This window comes from Poecilia formosa, unplaced genomic scaffold (assembly GCF_000485575.1).
Source record: "Poecilia formosa unplaced genomic scaffold, Poecilia_formosa-5.1.2 Scaffold524, whole genome shotgun sequence".
In the NCBI taxonomy this organism is placed as follows: Eukaryota; Metazoa; Chordata; class Actinopteri; order Cyprinodontiformes; family Poeciliidae; genus Poecilia; species Poecilia formosa.
This window is the reverse complement of record NW_006800463.1, coordinates 234,629-259,983: the sequence shown is the minus strand read 5'-3', so window position 1 is coordinate 259,983 and position 25,355 is coordinate 234,629. Positions and strand designations below refer to the sequence as shown.

The window sequence follows — 25,355 nt, the reverse complement described above, 5'->3', positions numbered from 1 at the left end:
TCCATATTCAAACAGAGTAAAATGTTAATGCATCTCTTTTTTTAAATGTATTTGCCATCAACTGTGTGCATTATTTATTAGTGTACCTAGTTTAAATGTGGTTTATATTTTAAAATGGTGGTAGTAGGACAACAGTAAGCAGGTAGAGGAGCTTGATTTTTTTTCAAAGATTAGCCGTAACATAGTGACACTTAAACATGTAAAAGACATTTATACACTGCAGCTTTAAAGTTTAAGGAGAAATCATTCTATTTCTCCTTAGTCGATGAAGTAGATCACCAAATTTGATGAAACATTGATAAGAGGCAAAAAAAAGAAAAAAATTTAATCTTGTTTCTTTCGTTTGATCCGTTCCGTAGCAGTGAAGTTGCAGAATCCTCCATCTTGTCTGGATTTCATACGACCGATTCTACAGCTGTCCAATCCGAGCTCATGATGCCTCTATTGTTTCACATTCTTTCATTACACCATTTAACAAACACTCCCTTTAATCTGACTGTATGATTGTGCTTTACTTAAAAGAAAAAAAATGGATCCCTTCTAACTGAATCAGAGTTGGACATGCAACATGCTTTGAGATGACAAGGGCCGGCCCAAGCTTTTTTGAGGCCCAAGTAGATTTTCATTTCAGGTTCCCCATACCAATATGTCAACATCAGATACTTTATTTCTATGCGTGTAACATATCCACTATTATTAGTGTCATATGTGATTGCCTTAAATTTTACTGGTGTTAATATAGCTGTTGATTTTAACCTTACAGGAGTAGCAAAACAAACAAAAATGCTCTAATTAATTAGCATTTTGAAATGCCAACATATTAATTTAACTATTTGAAAGTAACATCTGAAGATACACTGAATTTACGGAAGTTTAATATCTTTTGTTTTTAAAGATTTGGTACAAATTTGCAAAACATGCAATCACTGGAAAATAAAATCAAATGATGCTCTTGGGGGCCCCCTTGTGGTGTTGGAGCCTTAAGCAGCCACTTAACTGTTGTAATTTTTCCAAATGAAAGTTAATTGAGTTGGAAAACTTTATTCAAGTTCATATTTTTTGAGGCTGCAAATGTGTTGTGGTCGATTTCCCCTGCAAGGCCGTTAAGAGACACCACCATACAGGTAAGAGTTGTTTTTATTTACACCATGACAACATTTTTTTTTTTTGGATATATCCATTTGTTTTCCAGCTGAAGTTAATAAAACGCAGTAACTTTTCTCACCTCCTCCGGCATGGGGACGGGCGGGAATATTCCTCACAACACAGCACACTAGGGCTTCTAAAGAAGTCAGTAAGCAAACAGAAATCTGAGGAGACATTTTGATGTTGGCTGCAGAAGGAAAAAACAAAAACAAACAAAAAAAACTCATTCCTTCGAAACGACACAGGTTCTGGAAATTTCCTCTTAAAAGTTCAAGTATGCGGCCGACGCGAGGTGAAAACTCATTCCCGTTGTTAAAAATAAAACTAAAAGCAACATTTATAGCAGCGAACTGAAGAACAGCTTTTGAGAGTAAACAAACAGATGGGGGAGGACACTTAGAAAGCAAAGAGGGGAAAAGCCTTGTTAGAATATATCTGCTATAGTGAGAAATGTACAACGGACTCCGAGTCCGTATGGAGTCCAAACTGTGTCGCAACACGTCGCTTCTCGGACCTTCGGACTCTCGCCTGGACAACAACGAGAAAATAAAAAGATTTAAGACAAGATCCACTTTCGGCAGATCCGAACTGCTTCTGATTGGGACAGGAAGTGCAAATTTAACCCCTTCCTCCCCCGTCAGGGTTACATCACTTTGAAAACGAATCCCCGATGCGTGCAGAGGAAACTCGATGAGACGGGACAATTTATTCTGTCCTTTTTTTTTTTCTTTTTTGTTTCGTTTGAAATGAAGGGAGTATTTTCCCACACCCACTGCTGTTCACAGATGCTTTTGCGTTTACAGTCATCTGGTTGGGCATTTTGCTATATGTAGAGTGCAACTAGAGGTCGTATACTGATTTTGGATTCTTCTAAGGGTTAAAGCAGAAACACTTGGTTCACTCTGTTCTGGCTTCTCTTCTCCGTTTCCGTCTTCTTTTCCTTCTCTCTTATTAAAGTTCGGTCAAACACTTCCTTCCATCTTCTTCTATTTTCCATTTTCTTTCCCACTTTGCTTGTTGCTAAATAGTCCATTCTAGAAACGTAGTGGGGGAGGAAGAAAAACAAAAAAAAGGTCCACATTTCATTTCTTATCCTCCAACTCTGACAATCCTGTGTTAAGATTGACCTGAGGGCGGCGTCAGTCAGAAGGTGGGGAGGGTGGAGGCGGTGGGCTGCAGCGAGCCGGACGAGTTCGAGCGTCTCATGTGAGGAAGAAGGTAAGAGTCGGAGCACAGCTGGTGAACGTCGAAGCGGTCCTCCTTGCGATAGGCCAGGCAGCGCCGGATGAACGCCTGCATGACAGAAGAAGAAGAAGGTTTCTTAGTGACTCACCTTATCCGTTTATTAATGCATGTCCACGCAGTCAGCATCATGCTGCGGGGACAGACGATACGTTTATATTGGCTTTTACGGACGCTCTTTGTCAGATTCTGACTGAACTGCACCTGCTTCGCGATGAACCATGTACAAACCTTTCAGTCGAATTTAGGGCTTATTTTAGTAACAGATTAATCGTTTATGCTTAAGATTAATCAGATAAAAAAAACATTTTGCACGTTCTGCAGAAATTAACCACTTGAGCGTTTAATATTAGAAACGCATTAAAAGATGCAAATAAACAATTTCATTTCTAAATAGGATATTAAACATTTTATTACCCAAAATGCAACAACATTCCTTTAGTGTATGATTAATCATTTGGAGTCCTTGATTAATTTTTGAATTACCAATTAATAATTAGACTGTAAAAGGTGATTGATAGGACATTTTGTTTTTTAAAGAATTCAAACGGTGAAACTAAAAATGCCATTGGAGGAGGTAGGGTAGGACATATTTAGAGTTTTTTTTTTATCTTAAATGTAAATTGTTGATATTTCTTCTAGAGTTTTGACTTAATTACTGCTCTGAATATGTTGTTCTTTCAGCAATTGGCCTTTTTTGAATCCGTTTACTCCAGTTAATGTTTAATCTGTAGCTAAATTAATTGACGATTAATTCAATGATTGATTAATCACAATTAATCGTTCAAACCCTGGTTAAATTATATTTCCGTTTTCACTATTTGTATATCTAGTTAAAATTTTAGACTCAAGACAAAATTGATACTTAAGATGAACTGAAGATTTTAGTCGATTCTGCCATCAAACCACAGCCAGCATAGAGATTAACTGAGATTAACCACAGCGCTGGAGTGTGAATAATCTGTTTAACTATAACCATTTAGTGCCAGTTGTTTTAAATTACAGTCCAGTCTTTGGGATTAATCATGTCTTCTTCGTTTAACTTAAAACCACAAAAACTAACAATTATTAATAGATCTCTTCAGTAGGTAACTGAAGATCAAAGCTAACGAGGGTTAAGTAGGTTTCACTTCACACCCAAGTAAACAATTTCCCAGTGGAAAGCTGTAAAACCAGTTAGTACCAACATGGTGCTTGGTGACAAATTGATACAAGTTTAAAGCAAACAAACACTGAAGAGGCCTTTTCATTAACATAGGCTGGGCTGACAGAGAAGTGCAAAAGAATCCAATTAAACCTTTTGGGATTATGAGGTTGGAGCTCATGAGAAATGTTCACAAAGTTTTTACGTTTCAGCTTTGCTGCCTTTTATCACTGGGAAAAATACATTCATGTAGATAAAGGGTCCCAACAACTTTAGCTATAAAATAAAAACCAGCTCATGTTTTAAATAGAGATACAACAACAAATGCAGATTTTTAAGCAGTTTCAATATTTGACATGAATGTTCACAAAGAATGACATTAAAAGAGCCAATAATGTCTATGAGTCTACGCGCTTTTTTATTTTACATTTTCATCCCAAAAGGAATCCATGCTCTGTTTGCACAGATTTATGTTTCTTTATTTTAAATCCAGACAGAAATGAAACTGTGTTTCTTCAAAGCAACAAGCATTGCAAATTTTCTAAAGTAGATATTTAGATAAATTTGTAAGATGTGTTTTTTTCTAAAAGTCATGTAAGATTTGCTGCTATAAACTTTTTATTCCATTTTTATTTTTTGCTGACCTAAAAAGTAAAATGTTTCATTTGGTGATAAAGGCTAAAGACTTTAGATGTAACAGATTTAAAAACTAAACTTCCACAAAAAAGTTACTTTTAATAAAGAGTGACAGACAGTTTGAGAACCTTTGAATGTGGAACCAATTCCTGTTCTGCATAAATTGAGGAAATTTACTTTCTTTTTTTCCTTACCAAAAACATCTACACGATTTAGAAAACAATGAAGTATAAAACAACTAGTTTAGTTGTGTGAGGACTTTTTGAATTTAACCCCATCTGGACCTGAGAACCAAACCAAAGCTATAACATTCTAGTTTATGCTTAAAAAAAAAAGATAGAAAAGGTAACGGCAGCTGTGAACCATAAAAGTGGGAGTGGGTCACCTTGGCCTCTGTGCTGGCCTGTGGTTTAGCTGGAAACTGGACCTCTGTGGCTTTGAGGATGGTGTTTTCCTGGAGGATGTCCTGCTGCGACTGATTGTGACCAAACGGCTGCAGAAGTGGAACAAACAGAGTCATCCCCGCTGCAGAGCCTTTCACCAAACACATGGGAGACAGAAGGAACGCTAAGGGATGTACCTTGCGTCCATAGAGGCATTGGAAGAAGATCACCCCCACCGACCACACATCCACCTTGTTGGAGATTTTAGGTGGTTCTTTCCCCACGACAAAACACTCTGGTGGGAGGTACCTGAACACGTACGACACAAACGCTTTAAAGACCTGATTTACAGTCATTTTTATGGAGAGTTTGCTTTTTAAATGTACATCTCACATTACAGCCTTTGGCCGTGTTTAGAAAAATAAACAGCACCTTACAGAAGCAATCTCTCTTCATATGCAGGAAATCTGCAGCTAATGTAATTAAAGATTATTTCAGCTATTGATTAATCAATTATTCCGGCAATTAATCAAATAAAAAAATTGGCACGTTATGCAGATTTTTTATTTCAGCCTCTTTTATACAATACTAGCAGTATATTTTAAGACGCAAATAAATAAATAATTCAATTCCTTTTTAAAATAAGAAAGTAAACATTATTGCCTAAAATGCAACAGCATTCCTGTGTATTTGTAGCAATGGATGCATCTGCAGCTAAAAAAAAAAAAAAAAAAAAAAAACGTCCAACAATTAATCGATTACTAAATTAGTTGACGACCATTTCAATAATTAATCACGATTAATTGTTTAAGCCCTAACTGCAGCGTGCGTCTCACCAGTAGGTCCCTGCCCCCTGTGATGTCAGGTCCATCCCATCCACGCCATAGTTGTCGTCGTCCATTATCTTGGACAAACCAAAGTCTGTGATCTTGATTTCCCCACACGCGGTACCATCCACCAGCAAGATGTTCCCTGAGCAGAGTAACCGCAGTCAGACTCAGCGCTCCTGGTCACTCCGTTCGGCAAATAAAGAGACGCGCGACGCACCTGGTTTGAGGTCGTAGTGGATGATGGGCGGCTTGATCTCGTTGAGGTAGCGCAAGGCGCTGACGATCTGCATGACGATGGAGCGGGCCTCTTTCTCTGACATCAGCTTGTTTTGTTTCAGGTAGAAGTCCAGGTCGTTCCCTTCACAGAACTCGAGGACAGTACAGAACCTGAAACAAAAACAAAAGAAAGACCAAAACATGGCTTTAGTCGGGAGAATAAATCTTATTTAAGAGCTGAAAAGCAAACAGCAGTTTAGAAGTGTTTGCAGAGAGTGCTTGTTGTTCCAACTTGTCTTTTCAGAGCTGGAAAGACAGGCTCGCTGCATAAGAGCAGACATATGAACTCCTTCACCGTTTGTAGGACAGAAGTCAAGGTCAGGACTTTCTGCTCCTAAAGAAACGTGACGAAAGCCAGGGGTGTCCAAACTTTTTGTCATGTATTCCAAAAGTCCAAAGTATTCTAAAGATACACAATGTTTTCCCCCACTGCTCAACAATAAACTAAGCATAAAATAATTCAAATTAAACAAGTAAAGAACCATCTAGTTTGCAAATTATTTTTGGCTCAGATGAAAAAACAAAGAACAATATTCTGCCTGTTCTCAGCAACAACAGGGTTTGGATCACTCTCTCTTTTAAAACGACTGCTGTATCAAGAAAGGTTTAATAAATGAAATAAAAGCAGATTTTGGTTTGTTTCTAATTAGAAGTCGGTTGCTAAATGTGGTCGTATTTACTATGAAAGTAAAGAGAAAGCAAAATAATAATGCACTAAAAAATGAATACTTTGTAGTTAATTATTTATATTTAATCTATTTTCTATGATAACAATTCAGCAACATGTTCACACTAACATCTCCTGATGTATTTGAATACTCTCAGACATGGCCGCCGCTGTAACCCAAACACACAAAGCAACCTCAGGATGTTGGAGTGGCCAGAGGTGAACTCACGTGTCGGTGTCCAGGGAGAAATAGTCGTACAGCTTGACTATTCTGGGATGGTCCAGCTGCTTGTGTATCCGGTACTCTCTGCATGCATGCCTGTCAAAGTGTGTGCAACAAGAGAAGCGCTCATCTTCCTGAAGTTTAGATACAACATTAGCATGCGTCCAGCGTGATCGGAATGAAATATGTTCATGAATTAGAACCAATCATGTTTTAACCGCATGCGGTTATTCATAGAACCTCAAAATGCAGGTTTATGGAAATTCAAACGGTGCCGTCTCAAAGAAATTAATGCTAATTTTGTCGTTTTATGTTTTGTTGAACTGAAGACAAACTTGAGTGGATTTTGTTGTGATAGTTCATCATAAATCACTGCATACTTATGAGGTGGAAGGAAAATGATCAAGCTTGTCATCTAAATCAAATCTAACAAGCTTGTTGTGCATATATATGTCCAGTCCACTGATCTAACTGGATCTGTAGAAAGAACTGGTTTCCCTTCCAGCCCACCAAAGCCTCGTCATTCTAAACGTCTCATCCAGTTTCTGTGTGACCCCATTTCATTCTGTGTTTATGTGAAGGGCTGCAGAGCAGGAAAACAGCTCAACTACACAAATTATTGGGCTGCAGCTCACGGTTATTTTACTTATTAATTAATATACTGATTAATCAATATTTCTGACAATTGGATAAAAAATAAATAAATAAATAAATAAATAAAAAATCGGGACATTCAGCAGATCTTTCCCTTAAGCCTTTTTATACCATTTTAGAAATGAATTAAAAGATGCAAATAAACAAATTAATTCATTTTTTAGGTAAGAAAAACATTTTATTGTCTAAAATGCAATGACAGCATTTTTTTTTAATGTGGTAAGAGATTTTTTATTTATTTTTGTTTTTGCAGAAGTTGAACTAATGAAGCTAAAACTTTGCCACTTGAGTTCTGGGTAGACAATACAAAGATTTTTTTATTTTTATTTTAAATGCAAAATGTGTATTTTTGTTCTACAAATTTAGCTCCCAGTGTGTTCTTTCAGCAAACTTTCTTTTTTTGAGTTTGTAAATTAGTTGACAACTACTTCAATAATTGATTAATCACGATTAATCATTTCTGCCCCATTACAGATAATCCCCCACCTTAGTTCTGACCAACCTCTCCCCCCTGCTGTAGGAAAGCAGCCCCACCATGTTTCTTTAAGGTGTGTAGAGAATGGTATGCAGTATTAGTTTTCCTCCAAACCCTAACAAATCCCTGAGGCCTCCACAGAGCAGATTATACTGGTATTAAATTACACACAGGTGATTTTTTTTTTAAAATCTGGTTGCCTTTGAGTACGACTGGCTGCACTGTGTTTTATTTGTGTAAAATTCTAAGCCATATATCGATTTTTCTTATGTGCTGCTTTGTGTTTTGTCCATAAAATATGTGGTTGTGATGCGACAAAATGGAAAAGTTCAAGGCAGAGTGCTGCTGACTGACTGAGCTCATAACTGTCTGCTGTAAACAGAACAATGTGTGCAGACACCTACTTGTGGTAATTTTCCTTCTTCTCCTCTCTCCAGTTCTTGTTGAGCTGGTGGATTTTGACAGCTGCGTAGCGCTGTTCAAACAGGTCGAATGCCTGCATGTGATGAAAAAGAACAGACATTTTGTCTCCAGATGCAAACTCGCACGAAAATAAGTTGGGGGGGGAACACGATGCCAGCTTTGCAGGCAGTACCTTGTAGACTTCGCTGAAGCCGCCCCGGCCCAACAGGTGCAGCAGCAGGTACCGCTCATTCAGAGTAGGATGATCTTTGAAACTGTGTGATGAAGACATTATGATAAACAAATACAGCTTTGCTGGGAGCTAAATCTGCAACAAAAAGGGGTGTTATTTAATTATGTCAGTACTTCTTGGTTATCAGTGTCTTTACCAGCAGCAGCCATTAAGAAGTCAGAAAACAAAGCAACTTCAAGCTTCGAGAAAAGAGACAATTTTTGCCATCTTGATTTTGATCTCCTCTAAGTAGCTTTTAGCTCCACTCCTTTATTAGATTTCCTGTTCGGTTCTGATTTCACTGGACTGGCTGTTCGCTGCAGGTAACAGATCTCAAAAGAGCCAAACGACAGCTTTAGTTGGTAAAACGTGTCTCAGATTCATCATGTGGACACATTTTGAGCAGTTTCTGCTCTATGAACAACTCAATAAAATCTGCTTAAAACTGGAGCATCTAAAACGATTCAGAGAGAATATCATGATTGAACCGAGTCATTTCCAAAACTAGATGAAGGATGATTCACTGGAGTTTTATGTTGGATTTAAAAAATCTTTACAAGTGATGAATATGAATAATGTATTAATGAGTGAATATTTTTTAAATGTCATAGCGAGGATTAGAGTTTTATGGTTTGTTGTTGCCGTTTTAGAGAAATGTTAGACTATATTCAGTGAACTTACGCTGAGCTGTCCTCGTTGTTTATCCTCTTCAGCTCCCGGATGTGAAGGTTCCTCACCCGCTCCAACCGCTCCAGCTCCGCCTGGATCTCTGCTTCCTCCTGACCAGACGTAGCAGGAAACGCAGAGAAAATAAAGTTTTAGCAAAGGATTTTTCTCCAGGAACTGAGCGCGTTTTAATTTGTCATGTGATTAATCGGTTTATTGCTTATCGTCACAATGTATTTAGCTCCATCATTCTTCTATCAATTCCAACTCACAAGGGGAAACATAAACAAAGCATGTCTTGCTTTGGATGGCACATTGGCAATAAAGTTGCATTTATTCATTTCACACACAAAAGAAGCTAGCTAGTTAGCAACGGTATGCTAGCAGTGAGTTACCAGTAGCCTCAAAAGCCCCACGAGAAAAACCATATATATAGAATATACTAGATTAAATAGTCCAGCTAAGACAAATTTAAAACCTGTTATTGTTGTATTTAAGGTCAACTTACTTCTTAAAAAATGAATTCAAGACTTTTTAAGACCTTAGTTTTAGATGCATGAACTTTAGCCTTTTTAAGGATGTATGGACAAGTTGGTTCTTTTCCCCATTCAGACCAAATTAGTCGGTCTGTTTATAGATTCTCCCTCCTGAATTTTGAATCTCTGATGCTTTCTGCAACTTTACTCTACAACTGACCTTTTTTAGGTGTCCGAGCCGAAGCTTGAAGATTTCTTCCTGCTCGTGGTACTCAGCAAGGGTCAGTCTGTCGAAACGGGAGAAATCAAGCTGAATTGGGTGACTGAAAATGAATCAAACGCTCACCAAACGTATTAAAGATTTAATTAAAAACACCCAGTGCATTTCAATTCAGTTCAGACTCTGATGCTCTGCAGCAGAAGAAGGGTATATAATCAAGTGTGTGCGATTTTAAGCGAGTATAAATAGTCAACAAGCGGCCGCCGCATTCTGTACGGTCCGGCATCTTCCCGTTACGGCAGACGGTTATTTCTGTTGACTCACAGCTGGGGCAGGGAGGGCTTGAGGAAGGGGTCAGAGTCGTTGCCGTTGACCACTTTAGTTTTGCGCTGCTTCGGTTCGGAGGTGGACGCCACCGACAGCGAGGGGGACGCCGGGTTTGGCGGTTTCCGCTTTGCCAGCAGCTTCCTCTGTCGCTCAATGTCCTCCCTCTGCTGGTTGATGCTCTCCTGTTGCCTGGGCGACAGAAAAATCACACAAGAGATGATAAATTAGGGTCCAAACAAGCCCAAAAAGTGACAGAAGCATTTTCTTGTGAAGCGAAACAAGAGAATTACAACTAAAGCGGAAGCTGAGGTCGTTCAGAAACAATGTTTTAGACAGTAATCCTCACTTGATCAGGTTCTGGAATGCGTATCCGTCGGTCCACTGCTCCGTGTAGGACGCGCCGTGTCGGACCGTGGTGAAGTGGCCGAGCCGGAGGCGGTCCCGCATGCTCTTCTCGCGGCTCGACTGCTTCTCCTGGGTGCTCTGTTGGGCGAAAACAAGGCAAGATTGAAGGTTTCCCAGCGGCATGATAGATAGAGTTTCTCTTCCAGCTCAAAGAAAACAGAGTTACACACTGAGGAACCCCACACACCCTCAAAGATCTATCGCCTTGAACAGCAATGCCAAAAAGTACAAAACACGGCAAATAAGAAGAGCCTTTCGACATGGACACCTTCAGTACGAACAAAAACATTGAATAAATGAAACATTAGACTTGGATACAGTAGCGAGTTATGGCGCTTTCCAATAACGTTTATGCAGAAAGAGGTACGAGAGTGAAGTCGGCCTCCCACTTTCTTCAAATTAAACAAAATTGGTGTCAAACTGCTTGCAGAGGTCAAAGGTCAACCAGCTAGTCCGTATTTACAAAATCAAACAAAATACAGTGTCAATCAACTGTGTCTGACGAAGTATAAAATTAAGTCATAACATTAAGAGAATAAAATTGGAATTCTACGACTCCATTACTGTAACATCACAACTTTATTCTTGAAACGTTTTGACTTCATTCTTGTAATTTTATTACATAACTATGCTACATAATTTGAGCCAATTTAATTTTTAAGATTAAAAGTAAAGTTTCACAAACAAAATTTATACAAATAAGCTTTTTATGTTTGTGCAGCCAAAATTGTTGTAGCAGTTGTTTGGCACAAAGTCTGTTTGATTTTGTAAGTGGCAGCCTGGAGGGGGCCGGTTGACCTGTGATGGTCTCTGGGAACATTTATTAAAATTTTTTAAAACAACAAGAGGCACAAAGAAAAAAAATTTGCTGCACAAATGTACTGCAACCATCTGACAGCAATTTTGCTTGATTTGAAGGCCGTCGCTCAGGTGAAGGTGGGGCATGCCTGTGAAGACTACCTTCTCTATGAGCAGCTTCTTGCTCATGGTGATGCACTTGTTGAGTCTCTCTTTGTATTTCTCCAGGAGTTTTTGCTGTTCATCAATCTGTCTCCGAAGGTCGCAGTTGGCCTGTTACAAATGAAGACATGAGGCTCGTCATGAAACCGTCCCGATCCCACGTATCAGATCGCAGCTCAGACTGAACCATAGCAGATACCTGTTGTAGGTGGACTTTCATGATCCACCAAGAAAAGATCATTTTAAAAATCACACCCATTTTTATGTCCATGGCTTAAAAAAATTATTGTCAGTGTGAAAGTTGCTTTAGATTACTTTCCTGAGCGTTTATGTTACAGTGCTGTTTTGGCCAACTTATGGATTTTTTTTTTCCAGTCTTTTGTCACAGGATGTTTCAGATGAAGCTAATTTTGTTGCCAGGCAAAGATAACATGAGTAAATTATTGTAGAATAATAAAATCAGCAATGGAAAACTACATTTGATTTGTCTGGTTTCAGGATTTTTATTTCATTAATTGAAATAATTAAGTGGGATTAAAAGAGAGAAGAAACTTTGCCGAGACAACTTCTTAAAGTTGTCTCGGCAACTTTAAGTTCCACTTTACCTGGAAAGTTCCAACTTTCCAGGTAAAGTGATGGGTTAATGTAAAAGCAGGACATGTTCCTGTATATTTATCTGTATATGATGAAGTGGAAGAACACTAAATAAAAGTTCAAACACTTTCTCCGCTGGTATTATCAATGTCTTCTGATAGCAGCAGGAATAAAATAATCCAAAATATAACAAACAAAATGTTACTTTTTAAAAGTCTCTCTCTGACCCTCTGTACACCTAACTGGTCTGAGAAAGTTACAAAAAAAACCTTAAAAAAAAAATCCCGCCAAAATTTCTGGCATTTATCAAAAAGAAATAACTTTCGTCATTCTAACTGACCTAAACAAGAGACATTTGGTCTGATTTAACTTCAGACTGAGAAAAAGAAGCGAGTGCCTTCTTATCATCTTTAAATATCTGATTTCAACTGTGAATGCTGCTTTCTAAATTTAGGCTTTTAATAAAACGTTAGATTGCATTTTATTACAAAACTTTGCAGTTTGAATATCAAACATTTATACAGAAATCAGGCCCTTTCCGAAAACTGAAAACACCAAATTGACATTCAAACATTTTCAAGAATCTCGAGAACCCCGCTACATGTTACTGCAGAGACAGAACTCACTCTGAGCAGGTCGTCTATCCGCCCTTCTTTCTTTTCCAGATCCAGACTCTTGTTGCTCTCCAGGGCAGCGAGCTTCAGGCCCGTCAGCTCCGTCTGCAAACACAACAGAAACGTACATCTATGTACATACTTCGCAGTGAGAGAAAGGATGTGAATGATCTAAAAACAAAAAGTGTGCTTTGGGGCTTTTTTCTCAAACCTGGACACATTTGCTTAAAGAAGCTTTGAGACTGTGCTCGGCGAAACACAGACTGGTGGGAGAGGAGCTGTTCTGACGGATCTGCAAACACACACAAGAGAAAAGTTGCAACCTTGCGCGCACACTTGGTGGAAATCTGCGGTCCGATTTAACTCTTTGGGAGACGCGTACAATTAAGCCTGGGGCCGACTGCGAGCTCTGTGGGGAGCGGCGAGCCGATGGGAGCCCTCTGACCGGACTGGAGCCGTTTCCGCCCTGAAACTTTGCAGAAACCTTAAAATTAACATTCAGCTCCAAATCATCAGGATTCCAGACTTAAAAAAAAATACAAATATTAAAAACTGAATTACTCACATCAAAGAAGTCGCTGATCTTGGGCCCCCGTGTCGAAGTCTTCCCTGTAAACCAAACAGCAGAATTACATTTATTAATCGATTGTTAAGATGATTAATCATATATATATAAAATAGCACATTCTGAACATTTGGGGTAAATACTGAAGCCTCCTTTAAACACTATTAGAAATTCATTAAAAGAAGCAAATAAACAATTCCTTTCCATTTTTAAATGGGAAATTAAACATTTTATTACCTAAAATGCAACAACATAACATTCCTCTAAGTCAGTGTTTCTCAACCCTGGTCCTCACCGCCCCCCTGTCCTGCATGTTTTAGGTATTTCCCTTCTGCCACACACCTGAGTTGTATCTCTGGCTTCTGCAGTGCTTGATGGTCATGCAATCATTTGAATCAGCTGTTCTGGAATAGAGGCACATCTAAAACATGCAGAGCAGGGGGGGCAGTGAGGACCAGGGTTGAGAAACACTGCTCCAGTGCATGATTAATCATTTATAGATTCTTTTTTGCATTATCAATTACTAACTAGACTGCAAAATGTGATTTTTTTTTTTTTTAAGAATCTTAGCCAGATAAAGCTAAAACTCTGCCACTTGAGTTCTGGGTTAAAATTTTGTTACACACGTTTATTTTTGTTTTGTTTTTAAAAATTATTATTAATCTTAAATGCAAAATGTCAATATTTTGTAGTTTTGACTTAATTATTTCTGTGAATATCTTCTTGTTTCAGCTTTATTTTAATCTGTACATTCCAGTTAGCGATTAATTGATTTCTAAATGAGTTGACGATTATTTCAATAATCAATTAATCACAATTAATCGCTTAAGCTCTGATTACATTTTAAAGGAAGCTGCTGGGTGATTAAGTTGGAGTGAATCCCACCATTTAATGCAACATACCTTGACTGCTCTCAGAATAGGTATCGGCTTTCCTCTTCCGGCCCCTGGACGACTCAGAGTGCTTCTTCTCCGGGGTCTAACAATCGATATTTGATGAAAGGAGCAGGAGAAAGAAAAGACAAAAAAAAAAAGAAGACAAAAAAAAACATAAATCCCTTGCGTTTTACCTAACAAACCAGAGCGCAGTGCAGGGTGTTCAGTAGGAAAGAGCAGCAGGAAGAAAGAGTACATACTGAGTAGGCAGGGGAGCTCCCTCTTTTCAAATCAGAGTTCTAGGAAGACAAAAGAAGGTGGAGGTGGAGGAAGAGACAGAGCGAAGAGCGGCTGGTGCATAACAACACTTTATGTGTGCATACATGTTTGAAACTCAGCTTTTGTGTCTTTGCGTGAGAAAGGAAGGGTGCATGGACGTCTCTGTGTGTGGGGTTTACCTCCGACTCCTTGTCGCTGGATGATCCCAGACTCCCGTAGCTGTGGTTTGAGGATTCGTTAGCCAGACCCTACGCAGAGAGACAGACACACACATACAAACACACAGGTCAGCATACGGGGAGAACAGTCTGTACAGGTGTGTTGTGCAAGCTCAGTGACTTTGGCAGAAATGCGTAGAATAGAGAAACCAGCCCTGGCGGCAGGCCTGCGGTCTGACATGCCTGACAGGAATGCAGATTCTTAGTGAGTGGGTGTGTCACTTGGCGTTTCTTCCCCAACGCATGAACATTTCCAGGAACTGAAGAGTCCTTTTTAGGAAAACGGGAACCTTTAACCTGATTTTCCAGTGTGGGGAGCTGGGGCTGGACTTTTATTTCTGGGATTAAAGTAGCTTTAAATTTAGTATTTTGAATACAGTTTGGATTATACTAAAGTCGTGCGTCTGAGTGTTTTGTCTTGAAGTTGATTTTTAGCTAATCGTCACTTGTTGCCATTTCATCAAGGAGCGTTTAGCGTGAGAAAATGTATTTAAATAAGGTTTGAGTGCCTAAAATTAAAGAGTCATCTCTAGTAATGCACTAATCGATTCATATGTGATTGAAATCTTTAATTTTTTCTCCTGTTAGCTTTGATCGGTGAGCTACAAGTAGGTTTTTTGTTTGTTTTTGTTTTTTTGTTTTTTTCGTTTTTCCATCCATTCATTAAATGCACCAAAAGTGGAGATTATTTTATTATGGCTTCGTTTTCAATTGAGCTGATGTTTGTTACAAGAGATGCATGAATCAGAACCCTTAAACTGATTTCCGATTGTTTTTTTTTGTTGCAAAGTTTAGAGTTGCTGATTGCGATCTCTTGTCAAAAACTATAATGCACTGATATAAGAAGAAAAAACAGGACAGCATATTAAATGCTGCTCTAGCCATCATACTGTGGGTGGTCATTATTGATATTCAGAGGAGACATTATGTCACACCGTGTCTGTGAGAGCCGTCAGTGTTTCACTAATTTAAAACAAAGACAAAATGATTATAGGGTCGACATTTTAAAACTGTCGTTAGCATATTATATTAGCGGAAAAAAAAACTGCACAAATGGGCAGTTTTACATTCAGCCTTCCAGATATTTTTTTTTACTCTATAACAAAATATTTAACATCTTGTAACATGGAAAATACGATATTGTTTAAATTTCATTCTTACATCTCTGTACTAAAGATTATTGCAGTAATCGATTATTCTATCAATTATTCTGAATTAACTGGATAAAATATCGATGCATTTTACAGATTATTTAGTTAACAACTTAATCCTTTTTGTTCAAAACTAAAAATACATTAAACAATGAAAATACACAATTCAGCTTATTTTTAAAAAAAGAAAATAAATATTTCATTGTCTAAGATGTAATGTATCATTCCTTTAGTCAATTTTAACCAGGTGAAGCTAAATTAGGCCACTTGATATTTACACACTAAAGTGTTTTTATCTTAAATACAAAATGTAGATTTTTTTTATATAGTTTTGGTAATTATTTGGTAATATTTTTTTGGGGGGGAGGGGTTCAGCAAATTGCCTTTTTTGGAGTCTGTATTAATCGATTACAAAATTAATCAGCAGAAAACCGATCACAGATTTTTTGTTGCCTCTCCATTTGTTACATTCGTATGAGGAATATAAACATACTCAATACATATCAGCTCATAAGCAGTTTTCAGAAAGAAAAACCAAAAACGCAAATTGAGCTAAATCAGACCCAGTGGCTCAAATCACAGAAAAAATACAAATTTTTAAAAAAAATAAATAATTGGTACCGGTCAGTCGGCTTGATCAGTGCATCTCTACAGAAAGATTGTTGCATTTGTCTGCATTTTGTATTTCAAAATCAAGGATTTAGTTTAGGTTCTTTTACATTTGTTTTTCTTTGGGGGCTGTGGGAGGGTTGGGTGGGGGTCAGAGGGAGGTGCTGCCATTACCTTTGCACCTCCACTGGCGCTCCCAGTGCTGCCTCCCGTATTGCCGCTGACAGCTCCTGTAAACCTGGCCTCCAGCAGCTCCTGTCTCCTGGGGTCCAAGCTGTGCAGCTCCTCCATTGCTCCTGTTATAAAAGCACACAGGTGTTGCCATTTAAGTTAATTCAGTGACACACACACACACACCAAAAAAATAAATAAATACAATAGAAAATTAACTCAAGATAGACCTGAAAATGTCAAGAGTAGGAATGTAAACATAGAAAAGTAAAAACTAAAATGGATGGATCTAATACAAAGGTGGTTCTTTAAAAAAAAAGAAGAAGAAGACTGTGTGTGGTAGAAGGTGCAGCAGATTAGTGTCAGAGCATTTCCAAACTGAGCAGAAAGGTCACGGTAGCACTGGGAAGTCAGGAAGCGAAAAGGCGAGAGTGGGTGAAGTCAGCCTTCCAGTCTGTCCACACAAAAATTTTCCACCAGCTAACCCACGGTATTATCACACGGAGCAGTCAAAACAACAGCTCCACACAAGACACTGACATTTATGCATCCGGAGACGCTAGAAGCATCTAGAATAGTCGAGTTACAGCTTTAGAATTACAACTATGTTACCCTAAACTTGTAAAGACAAAAAAAAGACATAAAGCAAAAACAACAAGGGCTTTCACAGCATGTCTACTTAAAATGCTACATGTGTGCATCAGGGGCGCTTACACTGCCAAAAAAAATTAAATAAATAAAGGCTATTCCAGCTAAGCAAAAGCCCAGATTTACCTTTTAAAAAAAATAAAATTAAAATCACAAGCGTCAGTGGTGAGCCATATTCCAGACACACAGTTACGTTTGGTGTGTCACATGTAGAAAGAAACTCATGTGTGCCTGTATGACGGGGGGCTTTGATCTGGTACAACCAGTTTCCACACAGAGAGGAGAGGTAACACAGCTGCTCTGCTCCCTACTGCTCCAAGTGTTTGTTTCCTTATTGGACATTTCCAGGCTGTCATCTTTACACAGCTACTGGCACTGGGGCAGGCCTTAAAAGGCATAATGGAGATTATGAAACCCTTATGAAGCACGTAGCAGAGGTTACCCTCGGACAGAATAGAAAGTGATTTGGGGGTTGATTGAAATGCAAAGGAGTTCGAGCTTCATACTGTTTTGTTGTTTTTTTTCGTCGAGGTACAGTATGTAACTCGAACAGATTCGACCAAAAAAAAAATAAAAAATTCTTAGAAATCAACTTGTCAACACTACAAAAGCTCTGAATATTTTAACATTGCAGATCGTGTCCCTTATTACTAATGGATCAAGCTGCAACGTTAAAACCAGCTGTTGCCACTTATCACGGTTTATCCATCCACACTGTCTAGGAGTAAATTACTTTCTCTCCCCCCACCCCCCTATACACAAAAAATACGACGAAAAACAAGGCGGAGAAAAATACAGATGCATCCACAAAAAAAAATAAAAACTAGTTGAAAAGTAACACAAGCGGCCTGTTGTGTTAATAATGATAATAATAAAGGCAGGGACGTGCAGAACTATGCATTAATAGATGCATGCACAGTTTACGTTGTTTATCTACAAAGTGACAGGAGGCAAATGATACTAAGTGCAACACTGATACGGCTTCAACCTGGAAGCTACACAAACAAGTCAACAAGCTAGCTGCAGCCTTTGAGGAAACAGGGTGATTTAGCTCCCTGCTACTTAGAGCTGGGATTAAATTGAACTGACAGCTGACGTTTGGCTTCCAATTCACGGCATCAGTGAACTTGACATCCATTTTTTTCTCTCTTCTTCTTCTTCTTCTTCTTTCCCCCCTCAGCAAAATGTTAGCTTCCCAACCACCGAAATGGCCTCCGTCTCACGATAAAAATGACACCTTTTCATTAAAACGGGAGCGGGTCAAGCCCTCGGCGAGGCGTTTCAGTACCTTCCTTGCTCTTTGCGGTCGCCGTTATGTGTTGTTGAGAAATCGTAGGGGACGAGGAGAGCTGCGACCAAGATGGCGTCGCCTCCAAACTTCCACCACCACTTCCACTGTTACTTTGGACACTCATGAAGCCACTTTACCGCCGAGAGGAGCCAGAGCACACACTGCTGTTTGCGGAAATCTCGAACTTATCGTGTTCATCATTTTTTTTTTTTTTTTTTGGCCCCTGCCGCAGCCGAACACAACGGCGAAAAGAAAAAAAAACCTGGGAGAGGAGTAAGGGGAGAGACGTCAGTCCCGTCTTCGTCGCCGCTAGACGTCTCGCATGTTGTCGCCCGAGAGGGTCCTGCGGGGGAGCGGCTTCTTGACACGGATCCAGTGTAACCTTTGCATGATGACCGCACCGCGCGCGCCTGTCAGCATCCAGTTCGCGAGCGGAGCTTTGATTCTAGTGTCGGTAGGCGAGGCTATCGCGAGGCTGGCGGCGCTGCGAGCGAGCGCGAGAGCAGGCTTGACACCGAAGCAGACACTGATCTGGGATCATTTTACCCTCCTCCAAACTAGCTCTGGGTTCACCGGAAGCCACCGCTCTGCGTCGACCTGGGAACAGTTTTCTTGTTAGGCTCCAACAACAAACATCCCGACAAAAAATAAAAAAATAAAATAAAATAAAAAATGGCTGAAAGTTGTTGTCCGCATCCAGAGCAGCAAGGAGAAGCCGCACATTTACATTTAGTCAACAACAGCGAATCATTTCAATGTACATTAAATCAGACTGGCGCTCTGCTGCATTTTGAACAAGAGGCATGTTTTAAGTTGACGTGAGAGAGTTTGTGCTTGTATTCATGCATATTATGTGTTTGACTGGGCTGTGGTCTCGATGCTCTTGCCATTTTTTTTTTTTTAGTCTTGAAGTACAAGTTGCAGGGAGGGGGTGCAGGTGGGAGGATAGTGATGTGGTCTGGGCTCTAAGGTGTTTTGTTCCAAATTTGGTGCAGTGCATCAAAATGCCTTTGCCATCTTGTAGGGCATCACACACATACAGTCTCTTCTTTACTTTAGCGTGCAACTTGTCCTACTTGTTTAGCCCTTTTGCACCCGATGACATATTTTACACTCTAAAAATGTTTTATTTTTTTCCATGGGAGGGTTAAAAACTTGTACTTAAAACTTTATTAAGTGTACTTAAGACTACCATTCCAGCTGAAGTTAATTACCCTGTAAAGGGGCCTGTTGTCTCTCAGCCTTGCAGTCAGATTGCATCAACACACCAGGGTACAAACAATCACATTGCACTTCATATGCACCTGCTCATGGTAACCTGATTTTTTATTTTTATTTTTTTTGTGGCAAGGTTTCCATAGTAACTGCAAAAGGTTAAACAGGCTATGAAGATGATTGTATAAGCAGTCTATATGCCACTCATTTATAGCATAGTGCCAAACACACACCGTGTGTATGCGGTTCTGTACCTCAATGTGAAACCTGCGTAGTTTTCTAAGGAAAGCAGTAACTGGTAATCAATATTTTAACAAGCTGTCAGGAGATTTTGAGAATCAAAATGCAGGACTGGAAAGTTGTTGTGTTAGCTGAGATTTTGAAAACTTTCTTCAGCCAAGAAGCACAGCTGCAAGCTAAGAAAAAAAAGAATAAAAAAAAAAGAAAAAAAAATCTTAGAATGTAAAGTGTTTCCTCAAACACTTAAAAATGGTAATTCTACATCCAGCTGTAGCATCATTATATTTTAAGTCAGCTCTGTTTTTCATCAGATAATTAATTTTACCGGATAAAATTCAGAATATTACCATCATAAAAATTGAATACAGAGAAAAGAAGCTATTACATTTTTTAACGTGGAAGTCTGTTAAACACTTTTGCAACGGTTAGTTTAAAGATTATTCATGCTTTGTAAAATACAAGAAATTACAGGGAGTTCATTACCGTGACCAGGATTTGTGGGCAGTAAAAGCTTATACTTATTCTCACTTTAACTCAGAATGTCCTAAGCAACCTGAAAAAAGCCTGCTAAATTAAAATCATATGCAATATAAAGCTTACAGCGCACACAACATTTATTGGCAAAGGAAAAGATGTGTGAAGAAGCCTTATGATGAAACATTTTGCTATGGCAGAGGCATAATCTCACATTTGCTAAAGAAACCCCCAATAATTTAAAATAAATTCATTCAGAGCCCATGTCAAGCTAACAGCTTTATTTACATATTTTTTACTAAATCAGTGGTATTGGAACTATGTTCGTTTCTATCAAATAAACATAACTAAACTGGAAGTGTGTTTACTAACTTTTGATTAGTATTCAGTAAATTAGTACTTCACCAGATAAAACATTATGCAGATTAACTACACAAAGACTGGTGTTTTCAAGCTTTTATTTCTGTTTATTATTTTCCGCTTTCATCAGATCAATAAAAACCTATTTCTCAAAACACAAATATCTGGTATTGTATATCTCTGCAGGTAGGTAGATAGACTCAGGATAAATTTAGCTCTTGTTTGAATGAAAATATTTTTCAAACAAAATCTACCGAGGTTATGAATACATTCGCTTAACTGATGACAAAGAAAAAAGAAGTATGAAGTTCACCGTTAATGAACTGCACCTAAGAGTCTTCATTATCTCTACCGTCTGTGACTTTGCATGTAATTTGTGCCTTAAAACGTCTCAGTTCCGAGTCATAAACACAGCTGAATGGGTCATTTTAATATTTACAAAAATTAATTCATGTAAAGTCATTAACTGGAGCTGGAACATGTAATCAACTACCCCACAAAAAAACTATTATTTTTTTTTTTAGTTTATAGCTACTTAAAAACTTCAACAAAAAAAAAACAAAAAAAAAAGATTCGAGTTAAGAGCCACATGTAGAGAACTTACTTCATCTTAATCTAAGTTCAAACTTTGCGAAAAGGCAACGTTTGTGTCTCAAGTAAAGAAAAAAAAACCCACAAATATTGCACAGAGACATTTGAATATCACTATTCTTTTAATAGGGGCAAAATTTATAATGGACAGCATTATCATTTATTGTTTACAAATGCATTAAAGATACTGAATAACGGTGCGTGGAAATCCGAGCAGCTCAGCGCGAAGCCTCAGGGAAACATGTTGTTCTTCGGTCGAGTGATCATCTTCTGCTCCTCGTACATCCTGATATACGACTTGACGAGGTCCTCTATCGTCCCGGCCTGAGGCGGGAAGAAATGACCACCGTGAATAAAGATGAATGGCCGCTGATACTTGACCTTATTTAAATCTGCATTTAACCTCGGCCTCTCACCTGTGAGGTTGAACACACAAAGTTGATGCCCGGCACCAGGGTGCGGATGGTCATCTGGAAAATGTTGCCTGTGCTGCTGTAGTCTGTGATGCGGTTGAACGGGTGCATCACTTGCAGCTCCTGAAACGTTGGGAGAATCGTACGTTCGTGTAGATAAAGAATAAATACAAACAATAGCGACAGAAGTTGCTAATTAAAAAAGGATTATATACAGGAGCTTTAAAGGGGAAGTACTATGTATTTTCTAGGCTTGTAGTGCTATTTTATAGCACAATCAAGTAACCATGTTACCTTCAGTTGTTATAAAAATTATGTAAAAGTTTTTTTTTGTTATATTTCTGTGAAAGCTTTTCTACAGCCAGATGCAGAAATTTTTGCCACATTTTTGCATAATTAGCTCGAGCTCAGTCAGATTGGATGTAGATAATCAGTAAATGGGAAGTTTTACTTTTTGTTTTTTGTTTTTTTTACTTTCCAGGTGAGATATTCTCTTCCCAGTTAAGAGTGGCTAATTAGGTACATCATGAATTTTATTGAACGACGTCTGAGTAAATATATGCCACAGAGTAAAAATTCTTATAAAACATCACATTATCTTTGAATTTCTTTGTGTTGTTTCCATCATATAAAATCCAATCTGCACTAATCTGCATAAATACTGACAATAATCAACAGTTGCTCTGCTTACCTTTGTTTTGGGGTCAATTAGGCTGACACCTTTCTTGCTGACCGTAAACCAGAGTGTGTTTGGGTAGCCTGGCTCACAATTTTGCTGCAGAAAAAAATAAATAAATAAAAATTTAAAAATGATGCTTTCTTGGCTTCAGAATGTCGTTGCCACTCCATCGCCTGTAACTCACTTTAACATCAAAGAAGGAGCAGCCAAAGTTTGGCCAGTTCGAAATGGCTCTCAGGAAGGCAATTTTGGCCTCTTGCACCGTCATGCCGCTCTGCTTGTTATACGACGCGATGATGTTCTGAAAGCAGACATGAGAACAATACATTTGGAATTATTAACTCTTAAAAGTGAGGCTGCTTTTTACCCCATTGTTCTTTGTTCTCGATTTTAAAGAAAAACAACATTATCTATAAAGTCCCTGTTTTTTTACCTTCTTCCACTCGTCAGGCTGCATCATTTGCACTTTGTCGAAAGGAACCAGCTCGTTCAGCATCCTGGGGATCATGACAAACTGGGATCTGTCCGAGTCCACGGCCACTCTGAACAGGAGCCCACCCAGATTAAACATGTCCTCTTTGGTGCAGGTGTGGTATCCCCGCAGGTACTTGGGCACTTCCTGAGAGGCAAAAACAGGAAACGTTTTACAATCACGCTGCATCCCAAACTTACGACGGCTTATCAGGGCTGTGGTAGATAAAAAGAAACAAAGGGAGGAGTACGTTTCTGCCAAAAAAATCAGAAATTTGCAAGAAAAAAATGAGAACATTTCTGAGTTTGGAAAGTTGAAAATTTCCACACAAAAACAAAAAAAAATGAGATTAATCTCAGAAATTTTACAAAAAAATTCCAAGTCTGAAAAGTCAAAAAATACTAGAAAGAACCCTGAAATTTTAAGTTTATTCTCAGAAATCTTCTAGAAAAACGTTGATATTTCCAAGTTTCAAAAGTCAGAAAATGCTTTCTAGACAATTCTAGAGATGAATCTCAAAATTTCCTTTTTCTAGGAAATTTGAAACTTTTAAATTAATCTAAAAAAAAAAAATTCTCAAATTTATAATTTTTCAAGCTTTCAATGTTGTTTTCTTTAAAATTTCTGAGTGATCTCAAAATTTCTGAAACTTTCCAAGAAAATGTTGACCTTTTCCACTGCACTAATGTTGAGATTAATATCAAAATTTCTGATTGTTTTTGGCAGAAACTTACTCTTCCTTTTATTGTTTTCTTTTTCTGCAACGGCCCTAATACGCCGTCGTACAAACACGAGTAAAAACCCAGGCGATAAGGCTTTGTTTCTAAGCTGCAATAAATACCTGCGGGTAATGGAAAGTGAGATCTGCGATGAGATCTTTTCCTGGGATCACGTTGAACCAGAGCTTCCTTCTGTAGACCACCAGGAGCGGCGCATTGGACTGAGTGACTGTGAAGTGAGATTTGAATTATGAACATGAAAAAAACCTCAACACGGGTCAACAAGTTCTGTCTGAACAATTTCCATTTTATTTGTCCATTTCATTCACTCAATGAATATGAATTGTTTCACTAACAACTAAAAGAAATCATGAAAGATTGTAATTTCTGCCATAATTATAACTACACAACTCCGAAAACTGTGACAGCCATATTTCAAATATGTAAACAATCCACAACTCATTCGATGCCATATCGCTTCATGATAATGGTTTTCAAATTTCTTTTAAATGCAGGAAGACATTTACCTTCTTTCACTTTCTTTCCTTTCTTATTCACATCTGGAGGTTGCCTTAAACTGTCAAAGAAATACTTGTCCTCATCCAGACTCATCATCTGCAACACGGCGAGCAGGAAAGGACAATTTTTATCTTTTACAAGACTATTGATGACGCAGTGTTACACAGATCTTGCGCAGCATGCAACACAAAACCAAAACTTCCCTTTACATTACTTGGTGCAACCGGAAAGTTTTTATAGCATTATTCTAAATTGTATTGTGATCGCCTTCGTCAAAATTCTTCACACTAATGCCTCACTAAAAACACAAACACGGAGAAGCAGCTTTTCAGCTTCTATGGATTGATTAGTAATAAATGAAACATTGGTTAACACATCTGATGTGTATTTGCTTAATAATTTCGATGATTTAGACAAGATGTAAAATAAAAATGTAATTGTTTCTTGTATTGGCTGATTTTTTGAGATTCATTTAAAACGATCTGAAATAAGTCTGTAACGTAACAAAACGTGGAAAAAGTTGAAGCGCTGTGAATACTAAAAGTGAGACAATATCTGCAGAGCTTAAAACCTGAGCGGTTCACACTTCAACCACAAACCGCAACGTGTTTTATTACTGCAAGTTTATTTATCAGAAGTGCAAGTAAAGGGGTGTTTGTATATGTTTTTAAAACTTTTTATAACGCTCATATTTCTTGCAAAATATTTCAGCCGCCCGGTTGAGAAACCTCCCTGAACTGCATTTAATTCAGGGTGAATAAAAGGATGAAGTCTGAATATAAAAGTTGAAAGTCGCGCTACTTACTCCATCAAATTTAATTTCAATAAAATACATTCAACTTTATAGCTTTAAAACAACAAAAATTATATATGGGGAAAAAAAAAATGTTGATCACAGTCGTCGGCCAGCCACACCTTCTGCGTCACTTTCATGTACAGGCCGTATCCCTCTGCTGAGCTGAGCGAGAGCTGGGCGGCGATGCTGTGGCGCAGCTCCCTGTTCGTGATCGTGGAGGAAACCTCGACCAGCTGCGAGGAATCACAGAACAATGTCACAGCTCAGACTCTAACGAGAGACACGGTTTTTGTCAAGTTCCCTCGTTCGGAGGAGACTCTCCCCTGTGTTTGTGGTAAGTACTGTATGTAGGTGAACAACACCGTGAAGGCTTACGAAAACCACACACTTCCTGTTTTCAGGGTGAGTGAAGCCGATGCGCCGAGGGACATCTTTTCATTTGCAGCACAAACATTTGTTTATACAGGTGTTAAAAAAAAAAGTGAATATATATATATA

General features: G+C 38.4%; 2 protein-coding genes across 5 annotated transcripts in view; both read right to left on the bottom strand.

Moving 5' to 3' along the window:
- Window positions 1–1,119: 1,119 nt before the first annotated feature.
- LOC103129210 (serine/threonine-protein kinase tousled-like 1-B) lies at window positions 1,120–18,810 on the bottom strand. Of its 4 annotated transcripts, none has more exons than XM_007540209.2 (22): window positions 18,377–18,810; window positions 16,444–16,565; window positions 14,471–14,539; window positions 14,273–14,311; window positions 14,040–14,115; window positions 13,138–13,181; window positions 12,955–13,044; window positions 12,784–12,864; window positions 12,585–12,677; window positions 11,365–11,475; window positions 10,346–10,482; window positions 9,997–10,188; window positions 9,673–9,739; window positions 8,992–9,089; window positions 8,272–8,353; window positions 8,081–8,172; window positions 6,554–6,643; window positions 5,599–5,768; window positions 5,388–5,523; window positions 4,749–4,860; window positions 4,554–4,661; window positions 1,120–2,439 (listed from the first exon to the last, which is right to left on the bottom strand). In XM_007540209.2, the coding sequence occupies exons 1-22, from the start codon at window positions 18,501–18,503 to the stop codon at window positions 2,290–2,292; spliced, it is 2,286 nt and encodes a 761-aa protein (XP_007540271.1). In that variant the 5' UTR covers window positions 18,504–18,810; the 3' UTR covers window positions 1,120–2,289. The 4 variants fall into 4 exon arrangements, with proteins under 4 accessions (XP_007540271.1, XP_007540272.1, XP_016520371.1 ...); XM_007540210.2 differs by having other exon boundaries at window positions 12,955–13,038; XM_016664885.1 differs by lacking the exon at window positions 18,377–18,810 and adding an exon at window positions 18,178–18,309.
- Window positions 18,580–25,355, bottom strand: part of LOC103129214 (unconventional myosin-VIIa-like) — a 30,485-nt gene continuing 23,709 nt past the window's right edge. The window contains exons 39-46 of the mRNA XM_007540218.2: window positions 24,977–25,090; window positions 24,070–24,157; window positions 23,665–23,771; window positions 22,785–22,970; window positions 22,536–22,652; window positions 22,364–22,447; window positions 21,676–21,795; window positions 18,580–21,583 (exon numbers count right to left, since the gene is read on the bottom strand). Coding sequence (XP_007540280.1) covers window positions 21,491–21,583; window positions 21,676–21,795; window positions 22,364–22,447; window positions 22,536–22,652; window positions 22,785–22,970; window positions 23,665–23,771; window positions 24,070–24,157; window positions 24,977–25,090 — 909 coding nt within the window. The 3' untranslated portion in view covers window positions 18,580–21,490. The remainder of the gene's footprint in view (window positions 21,584–21,675; window positions 21,796–22,363; window positions 22,448–22,535; window positions 22,653–22,784; window positions 22,971–23,664; window positions 23,772–24,069; window positions 24,158–24,976; window positions 25,091–25,355) is intronic.